Here is a 15,235-nt window from a genome sequence, read left to right as displayed (position 1 = left end):
GAAATCACAAAAACTGAAACTTGCCATAGTTTCCTGGGTGCCGAAGAACTATAAAATTCACTAATGCCTTTGGATTATTATTATGCACACAAATGAGCCACGTCATTAGACTTATTCAACAATATTTAGAAAAAGAAAAAGAAAAAGGAGAGTTTCTTCTCAGACTGCACCAGTATTTTTTTCAGTCCAGGTGATTTAGAAGTACTTAAAAAAACAAAATGCTAAGAGTCGAAGCAAGGAATCTGAAGTTCAAATTCTCACTTATCAATGAGGTTTACTGGATGACGTGGGAGCAGTGGTACTGTTTTCATCCAGTTTATTCCCAGAGATATGTCTGGGTTCTAAATGAATATAAAATGAGGGGGAATCTTATTTGTGTTATTTTTTTTCAAGGTTTATTGGGTTTTTATTTTTAAACATAGCAACATCAATACATGAACAGAGTAGCCTCTGGGTATGATTCACGTTAATACAAATAACAGTCAATTGTTACATTAATTAAACTTATATAGTCCTAATATTAATGTACTTGATTATTTTAAAGTAGTTATTCAGTATTTCAATGTTCCATTCTAATGTCAATGATCTTGAACATACATAGTAATATCATCTTTCAACCTCTCATTTTTCTATCTAATTATTACTTATTTTCCATTTATATAGAAATTATAACTACTAATATTCTCCCTAATTCTTATTTCTACCTCTATTCTGGCTTCTAGTCAGGTCGCTCTTACTAATCCTAATGTTAAGACACATATTTATGTTAAAACATAGTCCTTTATATAAAGGTGTATCTTATTTGTGTTATTCTGAACACTGGATTCTTAAGTCTCAGAGGAAAGGTATAGATGAAATAATAAAATATTTCATCTATATTTTCAGCTGAATGAAAAATGTTCTCAATGGTTTAGCTCAACACATGACACATCACAATCCATATAATTCAGCACAATAATCAGGACTTTGAAGAATAAGCAGTTTGCAGTTTGCAACTATATGTATCATACAATAAAGGAAAATTTATCAAAATGATTAGGCAGATCAACAATAATACCATCAACACAATGAAAGTAGCAGTAATAATGTCATCAAAAAACCGACAAGTATCTTCAGGCAGACAGATTAATCTCTACTCAGATACATTTTTCTTGTTTAAATCTTTAGCTGCTATTATTTATTCCACTTTTGTATTTTTGTTCTTTGGTTTATATTCTTGCCCAAAGTCAAGTTGAGCGACGATATAAACCTTAATAAATAAGCTTGTAAAAAAAAAATAAGGCTTATTTTAAATTTTAAAAAGCAAATTTTAAAAAGCACTCTTGGGTTTTCCAATGCCCTTGACAAAGCAAATAAAATTTCTAACTTCCCAATTGCTAGCAACTCCCTTCCCAACGGAAATCCCTTTTTCAGGAGGCAACTGGACTTTGTTTTTTGTTTTTTTCTTTCGAAGACGTTTCGCTTCTCATCCAAGAAGCTTCTTCGGCTCTGATAGTGGGGAATGGAAGGATTTACATTCCTTGCAGACAGCTGCAAGGAATAGCAGGCATCCTTCCATTCCCCCAATGTCCTTTCAGAGCTGAAGAAGCTTCTTGGATGAGAAGCGAAACGTCTTCGAAAGAAAAAAAAAACTTTTAAGAAAGTCCAGTTTCTTCCTGAAAAAGCAACTCTGGGACAACCATGACCTGAATGACTGAGAATCTTTATAGACTTCCCAACGGAAACTTTCTGCCTTCCTACCTGTACAAAAGGGAACGGGGTCCTGGCAATTTCCTAGCTAAAAGTCGCTCGGGCCAAGTGCGCATGCGTGCTAGGTAACCCCCGCACGTTCCTCCCCCCCCACCTTCCCCAGGCTCTTTACACAGCCTGCCGGTTGAACGAATAGCATATCCACTTCCGGTGTGGTTGATAGAGACCAGGGGTCCTCAAACTTGGCAGCTTTAAGACTTGTGGACTTCAACTCCCAGAATTCTGGGATAGCTGGCTGGAGAATTCTGGGAGTTGAAGTCCACAAGTCTTAAAGCGGCCAAGTTTGAAGACGTCTGATAGAGACGAACATCCGGGGATGTAGCTGTTCCGGAAGTGCGCCAGGTAAGTATTAACAGGACCTGCGAAGGAGAGCGTCGGAAGGGCGAGCGGGCTGCAGCCAGCCCACTTTTGTACGGGGAGCGTGATTGCATTGGCGCTCGCCTCAAAGGTGCTTTTTCTTTTGAACCCTGTGCAGGGGACGTGCACCTTATTTCCCACGGCCAGCTTTTGGCTTTGTGGCGGAGAGGGGGGGGGGGGAAGACGTGCTCCCATTACTTGGCTGCTTTTTCTGATAGTGGCGAAGGAGTTGTTTGTAACCGGCTTCACGTCCCGGTGCAACCGCAGGTGGTAAGTAGCTGGCGCTTCGAGACCTTTCACGGGACGGTCCCGCCTTCCTCTCTTCCTTTGCAGATAGATCGCATTTCCAGGGAAACAGAAGCAGAGAGCTAAGGAGAAGTAGCTCTTCGAGTACAAAGCCTACCAGGATCAAAGGGGTATTTGTGTGTCTCTCTCTCTCTCTGTGTAGTGATTATAAGTAGTCCTCGATTTACAACCACAATAGAGTCCAACATTTGTTAAGAGACATTTGTTAAGTGAGTTTTGCCCCATTCTACAACTTCTCTTATTTATTTATTATTTATTAGTTTGATTTATATGCCGCCCTTCTCCAGAGACTCAGGGCGGCTTACATTGCATTAAGCAATAGCTTTCATATTTTTGTATATACCTGCTTAGTAGGGCTTTTTTGCCCCCCCCTAAGCGGTGTTCTATTTTATACAGTCAGTTTATTGCCCCCACAAACCGGGTCCTCATTTTACCTACTTTGAAAGGATGGAAGGCTGAATCAACCTTGAGCCTGGTGAGAATTGAACTCGCAGTAATTGCTGGCAGCTAAATGGTACTTTTAACAGTAGTTTAGTCTGCTGCGCCACCAGGCTCTTGCCAAGGTTGTTAAGCAAATCACTGCAGTCGATAAGTTAGTAACCCGATTGTTAAGTGAATCTGGCTTCCCCCATTCACTTTGCTTGACAGAAGGCGGCAAAAGGTGATCCCATGACTTTGGGACGCCACAACGGTCTTAAGTATGAACCAGTTGCAAAGCATCTGAATTTTGATCACATGATCATGGGGATGCTGCAAAGGTAACTGAAAAACAAGTCAGTCACTTTTTTGTGCGGTTGTAACTTTGAACGGTCACTAAATGAACTGTTGTAAGTTGAGGACTATCTGTACTGTTATTTTCGGTTCGTTGAACCACAGCACGCAAGTTTGGCTCCGGAATTAATAACCAAATAGTGTGTTTTAAATGAGTTGTAATGATCTAACACAAATTGGACATGGCAGTGGAATAGCTTGAGACTCAATTTCAACCTCTGTGGTAAATGCAAAACTCTCACCTGGAGAAAATGTGAAATATAGAAAATGATTAAAGGCTGTCAGGTGACCCATATCTGGGATGGACTGATGGCATTTGAAGTAGCAATAAGTCCATTTGTTGCTGTGCTTTGAATATATCAGGTGTACAAGGTAGTATTCCAGGTACTTTGGAGTTTAGTACCACATAGGTGCTATGGGCCTTTTTCTGTTGAAATGTATGTGTAAGAATTTTCAAATGGGCTTGTATCAATTTTTAAAATTCTGTTAATAGCCCCATTTAGATGACAGACTTATGGCATTAGATTAACTTTCCTGTTCCATCTGTGAACACATGCCTTCTTTGTCAAGTAAAATTTAAATGCTGCCCCATTGATATCTATTCAAGTCCAATTGAATGCAAGTATATGATTGACACCCTCAAGTTTCCCAAGTTATGTATTTACTTTTTCAGAGTTTAATCTATTTATATGGAGAAACACATCTTTTTTCCTGTCAATATAGCTGACATAATTACATGGTTTCCTTCTGAAAGATTCTCGTTATTTTCATGTATACTTGGAGTATAGTGAGTGATAGTGATTCAGTGAGTTGTAAAAGCCATTTTAGGAAAGATGAGGTATAATGTGTACGTTTACCATGCCTCCCACCACCACCACATGAAATGACCACCTAATGTCATATGCTCATTCATGCATCATTTCTTTATGTTCACTGTTATTTAGCCTTGTACTAACCTATAGATTTTGATGTTTAGTAATTAAACAATCAGAACCAAAGTGGTATGATGGTTAGAATTATTGGATTAAAACTCCGGAGGCTCAGGTTCGAAACTGTTTGGCAAATTACTACTATAGTATTGTAGATGACCAGCTTGAGACAGAGAGAGGGGTCAAACACATCATCAGTCCCTTTGTGCCCACAAGAGATCGAAGTCCAGCCCATCTTGAATTCCTTTATCTACCGCCAAGTTGCTTTGACTGTTAGTAGTTTAGATTCTTGTAGAGAGTTTAAGCTTGCAATAAATTTTAATACCCATTTGAACTGCCTGGATCTTCCGATTTCCCTGGCGCTTGACAGTTGTTAAGAAAATAAAATGGGCCATGGTTAGCTCTTTTGCTCCTTGAAGAAAAAATGGGCCAGGGTTAATGCTAGGTTAGCTTTATAATAATCTTTTTTCCATCTTTGGCTGAAAAACTTTGCATCTTCAGAGGTAAGTAAACTACAAGAACACCCTGACTTGCGGAAGACTTTTACAACATTCAGGTACATATTTGAAATAAGCACTAGAATTGAAGACTAGCTTCCAAGGTTTTTGTGGGTTGTAATTTAAGAGAATTACAACAACAGCAACAAAAATTAAGGATTATTTCATCTTTAATTCTTTTTTTAGGAGTTTCAGAAATGTCAGCACCATCTATGAAAGAAAGGAAAGCCTGCTGGGATGCCCGAGATTTTTATTGGAAATGCTTAGATGAAAATACGAAAGATACATCAAAATGTGACAAATTGAGGTGCTCTTTTGAAAATTTATGCCCACAGCAGTGGGTAAGTAACTATTTTTATTCATTTTTATACACACATACCGGACATGGTATTTCTTTTGGGGATATGCAAAAGGCAAGAAAGGAAGAAATAGGGAACAAAAGAAAGTGGATGTCAAAAGATATAGAAAAGGCATTCAAAGTAAATTGAAATTACACCACCACTATTCATTATCTCCATTCTTTTATGTCTTTGCAAACCATCCTTCCTTCCACATCTGTACACTTCTATTTAAATTTTTTCCAGAATTCTGTCTGAAACCTTTACAGATACATTAATGAATAAGCATTTGCAGTCATTCTTGACCTCTTGGCCTTTGTACAAAAGAAGGGCAGCGTTCTGATTGTTAGGCAGGTTAAATGTTGTGCAGCAGCTCCATAAGAAACTATATATTTTAACATTTTTGCAGCTGCAATACTTACTCCCAGCCTCACCATTTTTTCAGCATTCTCATAGCATTAATCTTTTCAACCATTTTGCTTGAATTCGAAGATATATACATTCATTTCACTTTTGCTGTTAAACATGCTATCATTTATATACAAATATCCGAAAGTACCCATTCTAACATTCCCTTCAGTTTAATTTGAAATAACTTCATCACTTTTATTCTTTCCATTTACTTTTCTAGAAGTTCCTTTTTCTTAGCCCTCTTCATCCACTCCTCAAATACCTCCACTTTCTCTTTGCATTGTTTTTTCTTGACCATACAAAACAGAGCCTTTTTGGTTACATAATTTTTAACTATCTTTTTCGCATTACACATGTCTTGTTCTGTCCTCATTTTGCAGCATTATCATCCCCTAGGCACTTTTAGTTCTTCATTCAGTTGGATAACCATTTGTCTGAAGTGGCGTAGGGTTTCCTGCCTAAGTGGGGGGTTGGACTTGAAGACCTCCAAGGTCCCTTCCAACTGTTATTGTATTCTATTCTCCCAGCCATCCTTTTCCATGTTTTCCATAACTCCATACTTCATGATAAGTCTTTTCTATCAGTAATAAGAAGCTTATATTTCATCCTGTTTACGTTCTGTTCAATCTATTGGGAGATTAATCTACCACATGAATTATAAACATTGAATTGGATGAAGTGGAGCAGAGTGTATTCTTGTTGTCTATATAAATTGCAGTGCTATAGTTATAGTGCAAACAGTGAAAATCACATTACCAACACAATGCTGGAAGAGTGGAGATGTACATCATTTGGATCTGAAGAGGGCTGTACCTATCAGCAGCTCCTTATAGAAGTTGGATACTTTTCCTGGGCTTGAGTGGTTGCCCAGAAAATATGACTAGTATTGCCTCCTGTTCCCCACCTCTGTCATGGACATAAACAAGGGCTTTTCTAATGTCTCAAAAAGAGAATTTGCAGTATAGAGATCCTTAGCTTGGGTTTCACATGTTCACAGTCCAGATACAGTGAAGAGTTCTCTAGTCATATATGTTGGCACATGCTTAATAAGAATTTTGGGAACATGCTTTGTTTATTTTGCTTCTGGACGATGGCCTTTTATGCATTTATCAAGTGCATTTTTTCATTAAATATTAAAAATTACAATTGTAGTGTATGTGGGGGAAATAGGTGCAGAAAAGAAAAATAGAAAAAAAATGAAATATATTATAATAAATATATTAATATAGTAAATATAGTAATACAGTAAATATATTATTATATATATAAGAAAAAGGTTCTTCTTCCCATATGCCATCTCTTATCTATAAGCAAATCCTTAAAAGTCTTAAAATTTCACGTCAGCAGAAATCCATTAAGGATTATCAGAAAGAACGTATTTTTTAACCTCCGCAAATAAGCCACATTTTTATTACTTCACTTTCTTTTAACAAATTTGATCTTTAATCCCTTAAAGTAATATCCTAGAGCTTCATTGGCTCCTTCTCATAAAATTCTTAAAGGTATTAACAAGCCTTTTTTTGTAAATCCAATATAAGAAAATTATCCAGAAGAGTTTCTTGATTTGTTATTCATACAGCCTTTAATTATTAAAACATTAGCCAATTTCTTTTGTATGTCCAGTGTAACATCTTTTCTAATATCATTTTTGTAGCCTATTATTTTTAACTCCTCTCTCAGATTAGTCTGTCTTCACAGGTGAATCTGATTCATCTTCCATAATGTCTTTTAAACATGGTCTATAGATGCAGGCACTCCTAAAAGTAACTTTTGGGTCCATTATTCAAAATTTCTCTTCGATGTGGCCATTATTAAAATATTTTGCTTCATTCTGTATTTGTAAATTGAATTTAAGTGTTCTTCTCATTTAAGTATAATCTTTAGTTCCTTCTGTTTCCCCCTAGCGCAGGGGTGGGCAGTTGTGGCTCTTTTACAACCTGTGGACTTAACTCCCAGAATTCCTGAGACAGCCAAGTTGTCTCAGGAATTCTGGGAGTTGAAGTCCACAGGTTGTAAAAGAGCCACAATTGCCCACCCCTGCCCTAGTGTCCAGCCTTCAATTTCCCATCCTATCATGCTTTTTAAAAAAGAATTAAAAGCATTTTCACATGGGAAGGCTTCTTATAATTAACACAAAATCTTATTTCAAAACCATCTGCCTGTAATTTGAAATAGAGGAACCACTTGTAATTTGTAGCCAATGCATAAATCATTACTAAGCTAACTACTTTCTACATAGCTACAAGAATTGTGCAAACCTTGCTCTGCAACACCTAGGAGCATGTAGGAAGTACCTTTCTTTAAAACATTAAAGCAACAATGTCTTCCTAGGTTGCAGACCTGTTCACTCCATAAGTTTCATACACAGTGATATGGCTTTTTCCCCCAGTATATGTAACAAAAGAAAAGTATGTAGTTCCGTATTATTTTTCAAAAAAAATGTGTATAAAATTGATTGAACATTAGTTTTTGAAGATAGATCAATAATAGTGGCATTAAATTAAATCTAAAATGTCATAATGGGTGTAATATTTTTTGTACTTTTATTACTTTAGACTTTTACTGAGCTGGTTGACTTGCTAACCAAGTGATTTTATTCAAAACAGGTTAAATACTTTAACAAAAGAAGAGATTATTTACAATATAAGGCACAAATGGAATCAGGACAATTTCTGCCTTCAGAAAAAACAGAGAAGTCATAGCAACTAGAGAACTTTTACAATACTGTACACAAGGGAAGTTGCAAAAAAACAGCATAATTGAAGAACATGAATGTTGGCACCAGCAATGTCCTATAAATTTTAAGACCTGTTGTTTATAAATCTCATCCTGGCCTGAAAGCTTCAGCTTCTGTTATTTGAAATGCTTATTGGAGAGAAGAGGCACTTAGGAAAATATGCTTACCTTTCACCACTAAAAGACTACATCATCAATAAAATCAAAATAAATGAACTGTATAAATTCAAATCCTTGTATCATGTTTTCACTGCAAATACTCTCTTCCAAAAGTTTTCCCCAATGTACCGATAAAGTAATGTCTAGTGTATTTCAGTGGTCCTTTGTATAAATTACATCTTGAATAATTTTTTTAATTATCAACAGTAACACCCTTAAATATTTCATTTTGGTTGATCCAGATGTATGGGAAATCACTTTGTTTAATATGTTGAATTAAAATTTGTAGACATATATACAGTTTTTAGAAACTGATCAGTTTGAGTTAATGCTGGATTTGGAAAACACCAAAAATACTTGAGTATATGTTGAAAAAAATATCTCCAAAACCAGTGCCAGAAAACTGCACGGTCATGACCAAGTGCAACAAGAAAAACACTAGAATTGTCAAATGGCGAGTTGCTATATTGCTGTGTGCAGCATCTTGATAATGTCCATTTTTGATTCATTAGTGACCATACAAATAGATTTTCTGCATAATGGAAAAAGTTAATGGAGTAAATTTATATAGTCCAGCACAGCATAGAGGTTGCTCTATTAATTTTTTGACAGCTCTGTGGAGTTGCAGAAATTACACTGCACCCAATTGTGCTGCAAATTAGTAATTATTTACCACCACTTTCAGAACTATCAAGTAGTGTTTACAGCAATATAATCAGAATTCACTAGCACCGAAAACTGCATTAAAAACAATTTTAATACTGTCATGGTTTTAAAAATTAACATTCATTTTGTTTAAAATGAAGATATACAAAAGACGTAATTAAATTGTAGCTATAGTCATTTCAGGGAATTTATAGCACCATTGAGTTATCAGCTTCAACAAAAATTAAACATTTTGTCTTTGTTCTTTTTCCTTGGCCATCTGCTGTCTTGTATATTCCCAAATGAGCAGAGCACCACTTACATGTACATTAAGTGAACGAATAACTCCTTGCTGAGGAATTTCTACACAAGTGTCCAGGTGCTGAATTACATTTGCTGGGATTCCCTCATGTTCATTTCTGATTTAAAAAAGAAACAAAAAATGCATTACATTAGCAGAAATGGAAGACTGCTCAATGGCAGAACACAGGTTTCACATGTAGAAAAAAAATCAAGTTCAAATGCCAGTATTTCTAAAACCATATCTCCATTGAATACAGTAAAATTTATTTATTTCATGTATTTATATGCCGCCCTTCTCCAGAAGGACTCAGGGTGGCGAACACAAGTTAAAAACATATACAACAAAATCTCATTTTAAACCAAATTAACTAATAAATAATAAACCCAGAATCAGAGTCATCAGTCAAAATTGCTGATAATATTGAGCTAGAAAGATCAATAACCAGATTTATATATTTTCATTTCTACTCTCCTACTCCAAAATACTATTGGACTTTTTATTGGAGGTCCAGGCCATGGACAAAAAATCAATAAATACTAACAATAAACCAGTCTTTTGTACTTTAGTATGGATAGCAATTACTGTAGCAATTTGTGAACTATCACTGAGAATAATGTGATTTGGACTCAAAACTCTTTTTTTTTTAGAACTTCTGCTAGGTACAATCAAGTATCCACCAAATATAAGTGGCCCAGTTTTATTCTCCTGCATTTTATCAGAATAGAATAGAATAGAATAGAATAGAATAGAATAGAATAGAATAGAATAGAATAGAATAGAATAGAATAGAATAGAATAGAATAGAATAGAACAGAACAGAACAGAACAGAACAGAACAGAACAGAACAGAATTCTTTATTGGCCGTGTGATTGGACACACAAGGAATTTGTCTTTGGTGCATACTTGTACTGCAGAGATAGTACAATTTTCAACCTACCTACTATCAGTATGTGGCTGCCTAATAGATAAATCACTAGGGAATGTAGCTCCCTAAGGAAAGGTTCTGCAGTGCACAGGCAAAACTGTTTCTTTTTATTTTCTGAATTGTTGTCAGTATTCTCTACCCAAAATACATTTGAAAATTTTATTAGAATTAGGTTTTTTGTTACCCCAATAATAACAGGGATTTCTCTGGAAAGAAATATTCCATTAAATTGCAACTTTTGGCTGTTTGCTCCACCCCTATTATAGAATAGCCTTCAGTTTTCTTCTGTTCCAAATATTCAATAAGCTGAAATGGCTTTACCTGTAAATTTTTGAAAAATGAGATTAGTATTAGGGTTTGGAAGTGTGTACTTTACATTAGCACACTAAGCAAGATATAGCATGTTCTGACTGAATAGATCTATCCTGGCTAATACTATGTAGACGGAAGCCTTTTCATTTTGATTGTACGGATCAAAATGCTGCCCTAGTTCAAGAATGGTAAACAAGTCCTCAGCTGGGTGCCATTCACAGCATTTCACCAGTAACTAAGTATATTAGTTAATTTGGTGTCTGATTCAAAAGAGCTGCCCATACAAAGCCCCAAAGTGAGGCTCACTCTTTCCTCCCCTTGTCTGCTAGAATTGACTATATATGAAAAACCCACAATTATAATTCTACTGAAATCAAAGAGATAATAATGCTGAAGTTGGACTGTCCCTTTAAATTTTGCAACTAATATATAACACCATAAAATTAATGCAGATCAATTTATAGTGTCCAACTTGATGCAACTACATGAAAACCAGGAAGAGATTGTATACCAATTTACTTGCATGTCTGTGACAGAACAGGGAAGGTTTACTTTACTCACTTCAATAACAGAAAGCCATTGTTCAGCAGACACGCTGAGATGCTGGAATTGTTTGTCGTTTATATAATGGAGGTTGCTAACTGTTAAAGCAGAAACACCGAAGATTTCACATGTTCGACACAAACCTACAAATAAAACAAGAGCTCTTTCGATATGGAATTGATTTCCTCAACTGAATGGTGCACATAAGTACCAGGGAAGGAGATTCAAACTGAGGCTGCAAACATGCAGTGAGGTGTGGTGCGTAAAGCATCGGGCTAGAAACTGGGAGGCCATGAGTTCTAATCCTACTTAGTCTGGGTGACTCTGGGCCAGTCATTCTCTCTCAGCTCTACAAAGAAGGCAACAATGTTGCCAAAAAAACTACAAAGTTTGTCCAGGCAGTTGCCAGGAATCAACTGACTTGAAGGCACAATAAATAAATAAAAGAAAGATAATAACCTTTAAGCCTAACCTTTAAAATAAAAGATGCACATTGCATAGGACAACTATTCCTTAAAATAGCCTAATATACTAATTATATTATACTATATTAACACAATTAAGGGAAAAAAAGACATTTCTCTCTTGTGTAAACAGTTTGAAAATTAAACTATAAGAACCCATTTCCTGTTTTTTAAATCCTCAATTTGTTTTCTAGGCTAAACTAGGTTTGTTACTTTGTAAATATAAGGCATGCAATGTAAAAACAAAACAAAACCTATAAGTAGTTTAAAATGAGTAAATGTTTACCTCCTAAATTGGTGGGTTTATCAATGAGTGAAGCAACTACAATCAATTTCCTGTTTGATTTTCCAAGTTTAGTGGCACGATCTTGAAATATAAGCTCCAGATCCAAATCAGGAGCACTGGCTTTGCAAGGGATAATTTTTTTCTGAACATTCATCCACCGCCTTTCATTATTGGGCTCAGCTAAGTTCAGTCCTGAGAGAAATTATGTAATTAGCTAAATGAAATAATCTATTTAAGAATCTCAGCATTCTAGGACTTAAGTACTTAGGACAAATATAGTCTGCATGCTCAGTAATTATGCTCTTAAATATCATAAATATATTTTAGAGTCTTTATAAAATATGTATAACTATTCGACCAGCACAAATTATTTCCTAATGCTGTTTAGCTTCTGATGATCACTATTATTACCGATATCTTGCTGAGTCCAGTCATTTGGCTTAAGGTCAAGAAGTGTAGTTTGAGAATGGCAGGATGGAAATGTTGAACTCAATGGAATATCTCTGAATGCCGTAAATTTAGAGAGAGAGATCCATTCCTCTTCAGGAGTTTCTGAAAGGCGTGGCAGCGTGTAAAATATTGTCTAAAAAAATAATATTTTGAAGTATCAACTTCCACTTCAATGTAACATTTTAAGCAAAAGACAACCAATGATGCTTGTCTTGCTTCCAAGTAGCTGTATATTCTATATCTATGGAAAGATCAGCTTCTGTCAAACTGATGATTAAATATGCTTGAATTCCAATTGGTTTTAAAGGCAGGTAGGCACATTTAACCTTAAGATGAAAGTTTTCTTATTTTTAAATATGGATGGCTTAGGTGGCTTTTGCTTATTCTGCAAAATAAGCATATAAGTGGAACAAAGTTTAGATGTTTTTATAAAAATAACACAAATCAGCTTGAATTGAAGCAGCACACAATGGCTTATTCAGTAAAAAATATGGCATCATATATAATAGATATAAACATTTACTTTTCTATTAATAATTGCTGCAGATTTTTTATACCAAATAATATGGTGCTTGTTTACTTTTAGATTTTAAAAAAATCTTATCTGTGTTCTATTGTTTCTTCTAAATAGTTTACAAAGGCTTAAACAGAATTAGTCCCATTTTTTGCCCATAGCAAACTTGACAAGTTTAACGTGTGGACTTCAAGAACTCCCAAACCAATATGATGGGGATTTGAAAGTCATACATTTTAAAGTTGCCAAATTGGAAAAATATGAGTTAATTTAAAATATGATTCTGATGAAATAGATTAAAATGTTTCATCTAATTTGAATATTTATTTAATATGATTACTCAATAAATAATGGATTAATGGATTAAGGAATCCATTAATCCATGTAAGGAATCCTACCAAATCTGATGTGCTTTATGACATTATGGGATTATTTAAAGCTATATATTGAAATATATTAAAAAGTCTTACAACACTATTTCTTGGTAAAGCAGATACAAAGATAGGCAAAAAAATTTTTTTAAAATGCCTAATTCTGTCCTTACCTCAAGACAGTAATCCTTAAGTGGATGAAAATATTCAAAGAAAAAATGTTTCTGGATGCGCTGCCAATTCTTTTTAGCATTCCTGCAGATGATTAAAAAAAAAGGTATTAAGATGTGATGTAACAAGAAACATTCTGTATAGACCCATGATGGCAAACCTATGGCAAGGGTGCCACGGTGGCAAACGGAGCCATATCTGTGGATACGCAAGCATTGCCCTATCTCAGTCCAGCACACATGTGCGCTGGCCAGCTGATTTTCAGGCTTTCCGGGCCCACCAGAAGTCGGGAAACAGGCTCTTTTTGGGGGGAAGGCTGTTTTCGCCCTCCCCAGGCTCCTAGAAAGCCTCTGGAGCCTGGGGAGGGCAAAAAAATGGGCCTACCATGCCATCACGTGCCAAAAGTGGGGGGAGAGCGGGAGGGTCATACATGCATGCATGGGGGAATGGGGCGCATTGAATTATGGGTGTGGGCACACACGCGTGCAATCCCCCCCACTCTGCCTGCTTTTGGCATGCAACGGCAAAAAGGTTAGCCATCACTGGTATAGACCATTCCTGTTTAAAAGTAGATTGATAGACTGATGGATTACAGTTTAGTTTCTTATGGTATCAATTATGTGGAATAATTTTTGATTGTTAATCACAGTCCCACAATGATATAAAATGTAATTGACAGTATGTAAATGTTTACAGTATTTAAAAGTTTAGAAAACAGCAGGTAGTTTGTCACCGGTAGGTACAATAAAGAATAGGTCTGTAAAAAATAATTTTGGTACAAATGCACAAGAATTAATCATTATATTGGAGTCACTGTGGCTCAATTCTCTGTTATGATATCAATTCCATTATGGGTACAGGTAGACTTATGATCACAATTGAATGCAAAATTTCTATTGATAAGCAAGACAGTTGTTAAGTTAATTTTGCCACAGTCATTAAACGAATCACTGCAGTTATTAAGTTAGTAGCATGATTGTTAAGTGAATTTGGCTTCCCCATTGACTTCGCTTGTCAGAAGGTCACAAAAGATGATACATATTTAAGGACTGAGAGCATCCTAAGGAATTCAAAATCCAAAGGCAGTTGTAAGGTAAATATAATTCCTCAGAGTTGAGATACAATGCCTCTATGAGATTTAATTCTAAATCTTGTTTATGATTGCACTGTAATTTCTTTGGATGTCTTTGATATGAGATTATCATTAAAGTAGTACCAAATTGCTCCTCAAACCTATCTAGGAATCAACTAAGAAGTCTTTTTACCATTTCATGACAACAAAAAGAGCCATATTTTAAATTAAAACATGCACTACTAACCCTGTGCCATGCATGAGTTCCACTTGATTTAGACTACATTCAATAACTGAAGTTAAAGTATCAAAATCGTTCACATGTGATGCTTTGCACATTCCCCAAATTTTTTTAAGTGCAATCAAAGCATAAAGCCGAATACTAAAATTGTGATGGAAGCACCACTGTAGGACAACAATTAGCGCTTTCTTCAAGGCTGATATCTAGAGAGAGAGAGAATCGTACTTTAATCTTTGACTCTACTCAGCAAAGTAGGAAGATACAAAAAAATAAAATTCATATAAACTGCCATGAATCTAGATGAACTAGCCCTGTAAAGATTGAATACATTAATATTCTCTTTAAAAATCCTAAGTACTTGTGGTACTAGGATATACGATAATGTCTGGGGAGGAGGGAAGAAAAACCCCATTAATGTTGGATTCACACAACAAAGTTAAATGCTTCATATCATTTAATATATATCATTTTTTCTATTGGCCAAAGGAAATAATTTGTTTACATCAGCACAGATATAATAGATGTACTAAGAGGCAACGAATTAGAGCTTTAAAGCTTTATAAATTAAATTAATTATACAAATTAGTAAAGGATTTGGTTGTCCTGGTGCTATCTATGATGGCCCTATGCTGTCTCTATACCAGTTGTTTATCAAACTAACTGACTGACACAGGGAGATTTCC

General features: G+C 35.5%; 2 protein-coding genes across 4 annotated transcripts in view; one reads left to right on the top strand and one right to left on the bottom strand.

The window, feature by feature from the left end:
• The first annotated feature begins 1,990 nt into the window (after positions 1-1,990).
• Positions 1,991-8,325, top strand: COA6 (cytochrome c oxidase assembly factor 6). 3 transcript variants are annotated; one of them, XM_070932558.1, is made up of 4 exons: positions 1,991-2,091; positions 2,440-2,522; positions 4,796-4,950; positions 7,965-8,325. In XM_070932558.1, the coding sequence occupies exons 3-4, from the start codon at positions 4,807-4,809 to the stop codon at positions 8,058-8,060; spliced, it is 240 nt and encodes a 79-aa protein (XP_070788659.1). In that variant the 5' UTR covers positions 1,991-2,091; positions 2,440-2,522; positions 4,796-4,806; the 3' UTR covers positions 8,061-8,325. The 3 variants fall into 3 exon arrangements, with proteins under 3 accessions (XP_070788659.1, XP_070788658.1, XP_070788660.1); XM_070932557.1 differs by lacking the exon at positions 1,991-2,091 and adding an exon at positions 2,098-2,197; XM_070932559.1 differs by lacking the exons at positions 1,991-2,091; positions 2,440-2,522 and adding an exon at positions 2,281-2,376.
• Positions 8,326-8,340: 15 nt separating this feature from the next.
• Positions 8,341-15,235, bottom strand: part of TARBP1 (tRNA guanosine 2 -O-methyltransferase TARBP1) — a 34,722-nt gene continuing 27,827 nt past the window's right edge. Inside the window, exons 24-30 of the mRNA XM_070932555.1 lie at positions 14,559-14,755; positions 13,242-13,323; positions 12,145-12,316; positions 11,734-11,925; positions 11,002-11,126; positions 10,313-10,449; positions 8,341-9,317 (exon numbers count right to left, since the gene is read on the bottom strand). Of these exons, the coding sequence (XP_070788656.1) occupies positions 9,143-9,317; positions 10,313-10,449; positions 11,002-11,126; positions 11,734-11,925; positions 12,145-12,316; positions 13,242-13,323; positions 14,559-14,755 (1,080 nt within the window). The 3' untranslated portion in view covers positions 8,341-9,142. The remainder of the gene's footprint in view (positions 9,318-10,312; positions 10,450-11,001; positions 11,127-11,733; positions 11,926-12,144; positions 12,317-13,241; positions 13,324-14,558; positions 14,756-15,235) is intronic.

Source organism: Pituophis catenifer, unplaced genomic scaffold (genome assembly GCF_029215685.1).
Source record: "Pituophis catenifer annectens isolate HBS135680 unplaced genomic scaffold, rPitCat1.0.hap2 SCAF_1, whole genome shotgun sequence".
Taxonomy (NCBI): domain Eukaryota; kingdom Metazoa; phylum Chordata; class Lepidosauria; order Squamata; family Colubridae; genus Pituophis; species Pituophis catenifer.
Note: the sequence above shows the minus strand (reverse complement) of the source record. Positions and strands in the feature narration are given on the sequence as shown.

Coding starts and splice junctions, on each gene's coding strand:
- COA6 (XM_070932558.1), top strand. CDS start 4,807: ATGTCAGCACCATCTATGAAAGAAAGGAAAGCCTGCTGGGATGCCCGA. Junction 4,951..7,964: donor ATTTATGCCCACAGCAGTGG/GTAAGTAACTAT, acceptor TATTCAAAACAG/GTTAAATACTTTAACAAAAG.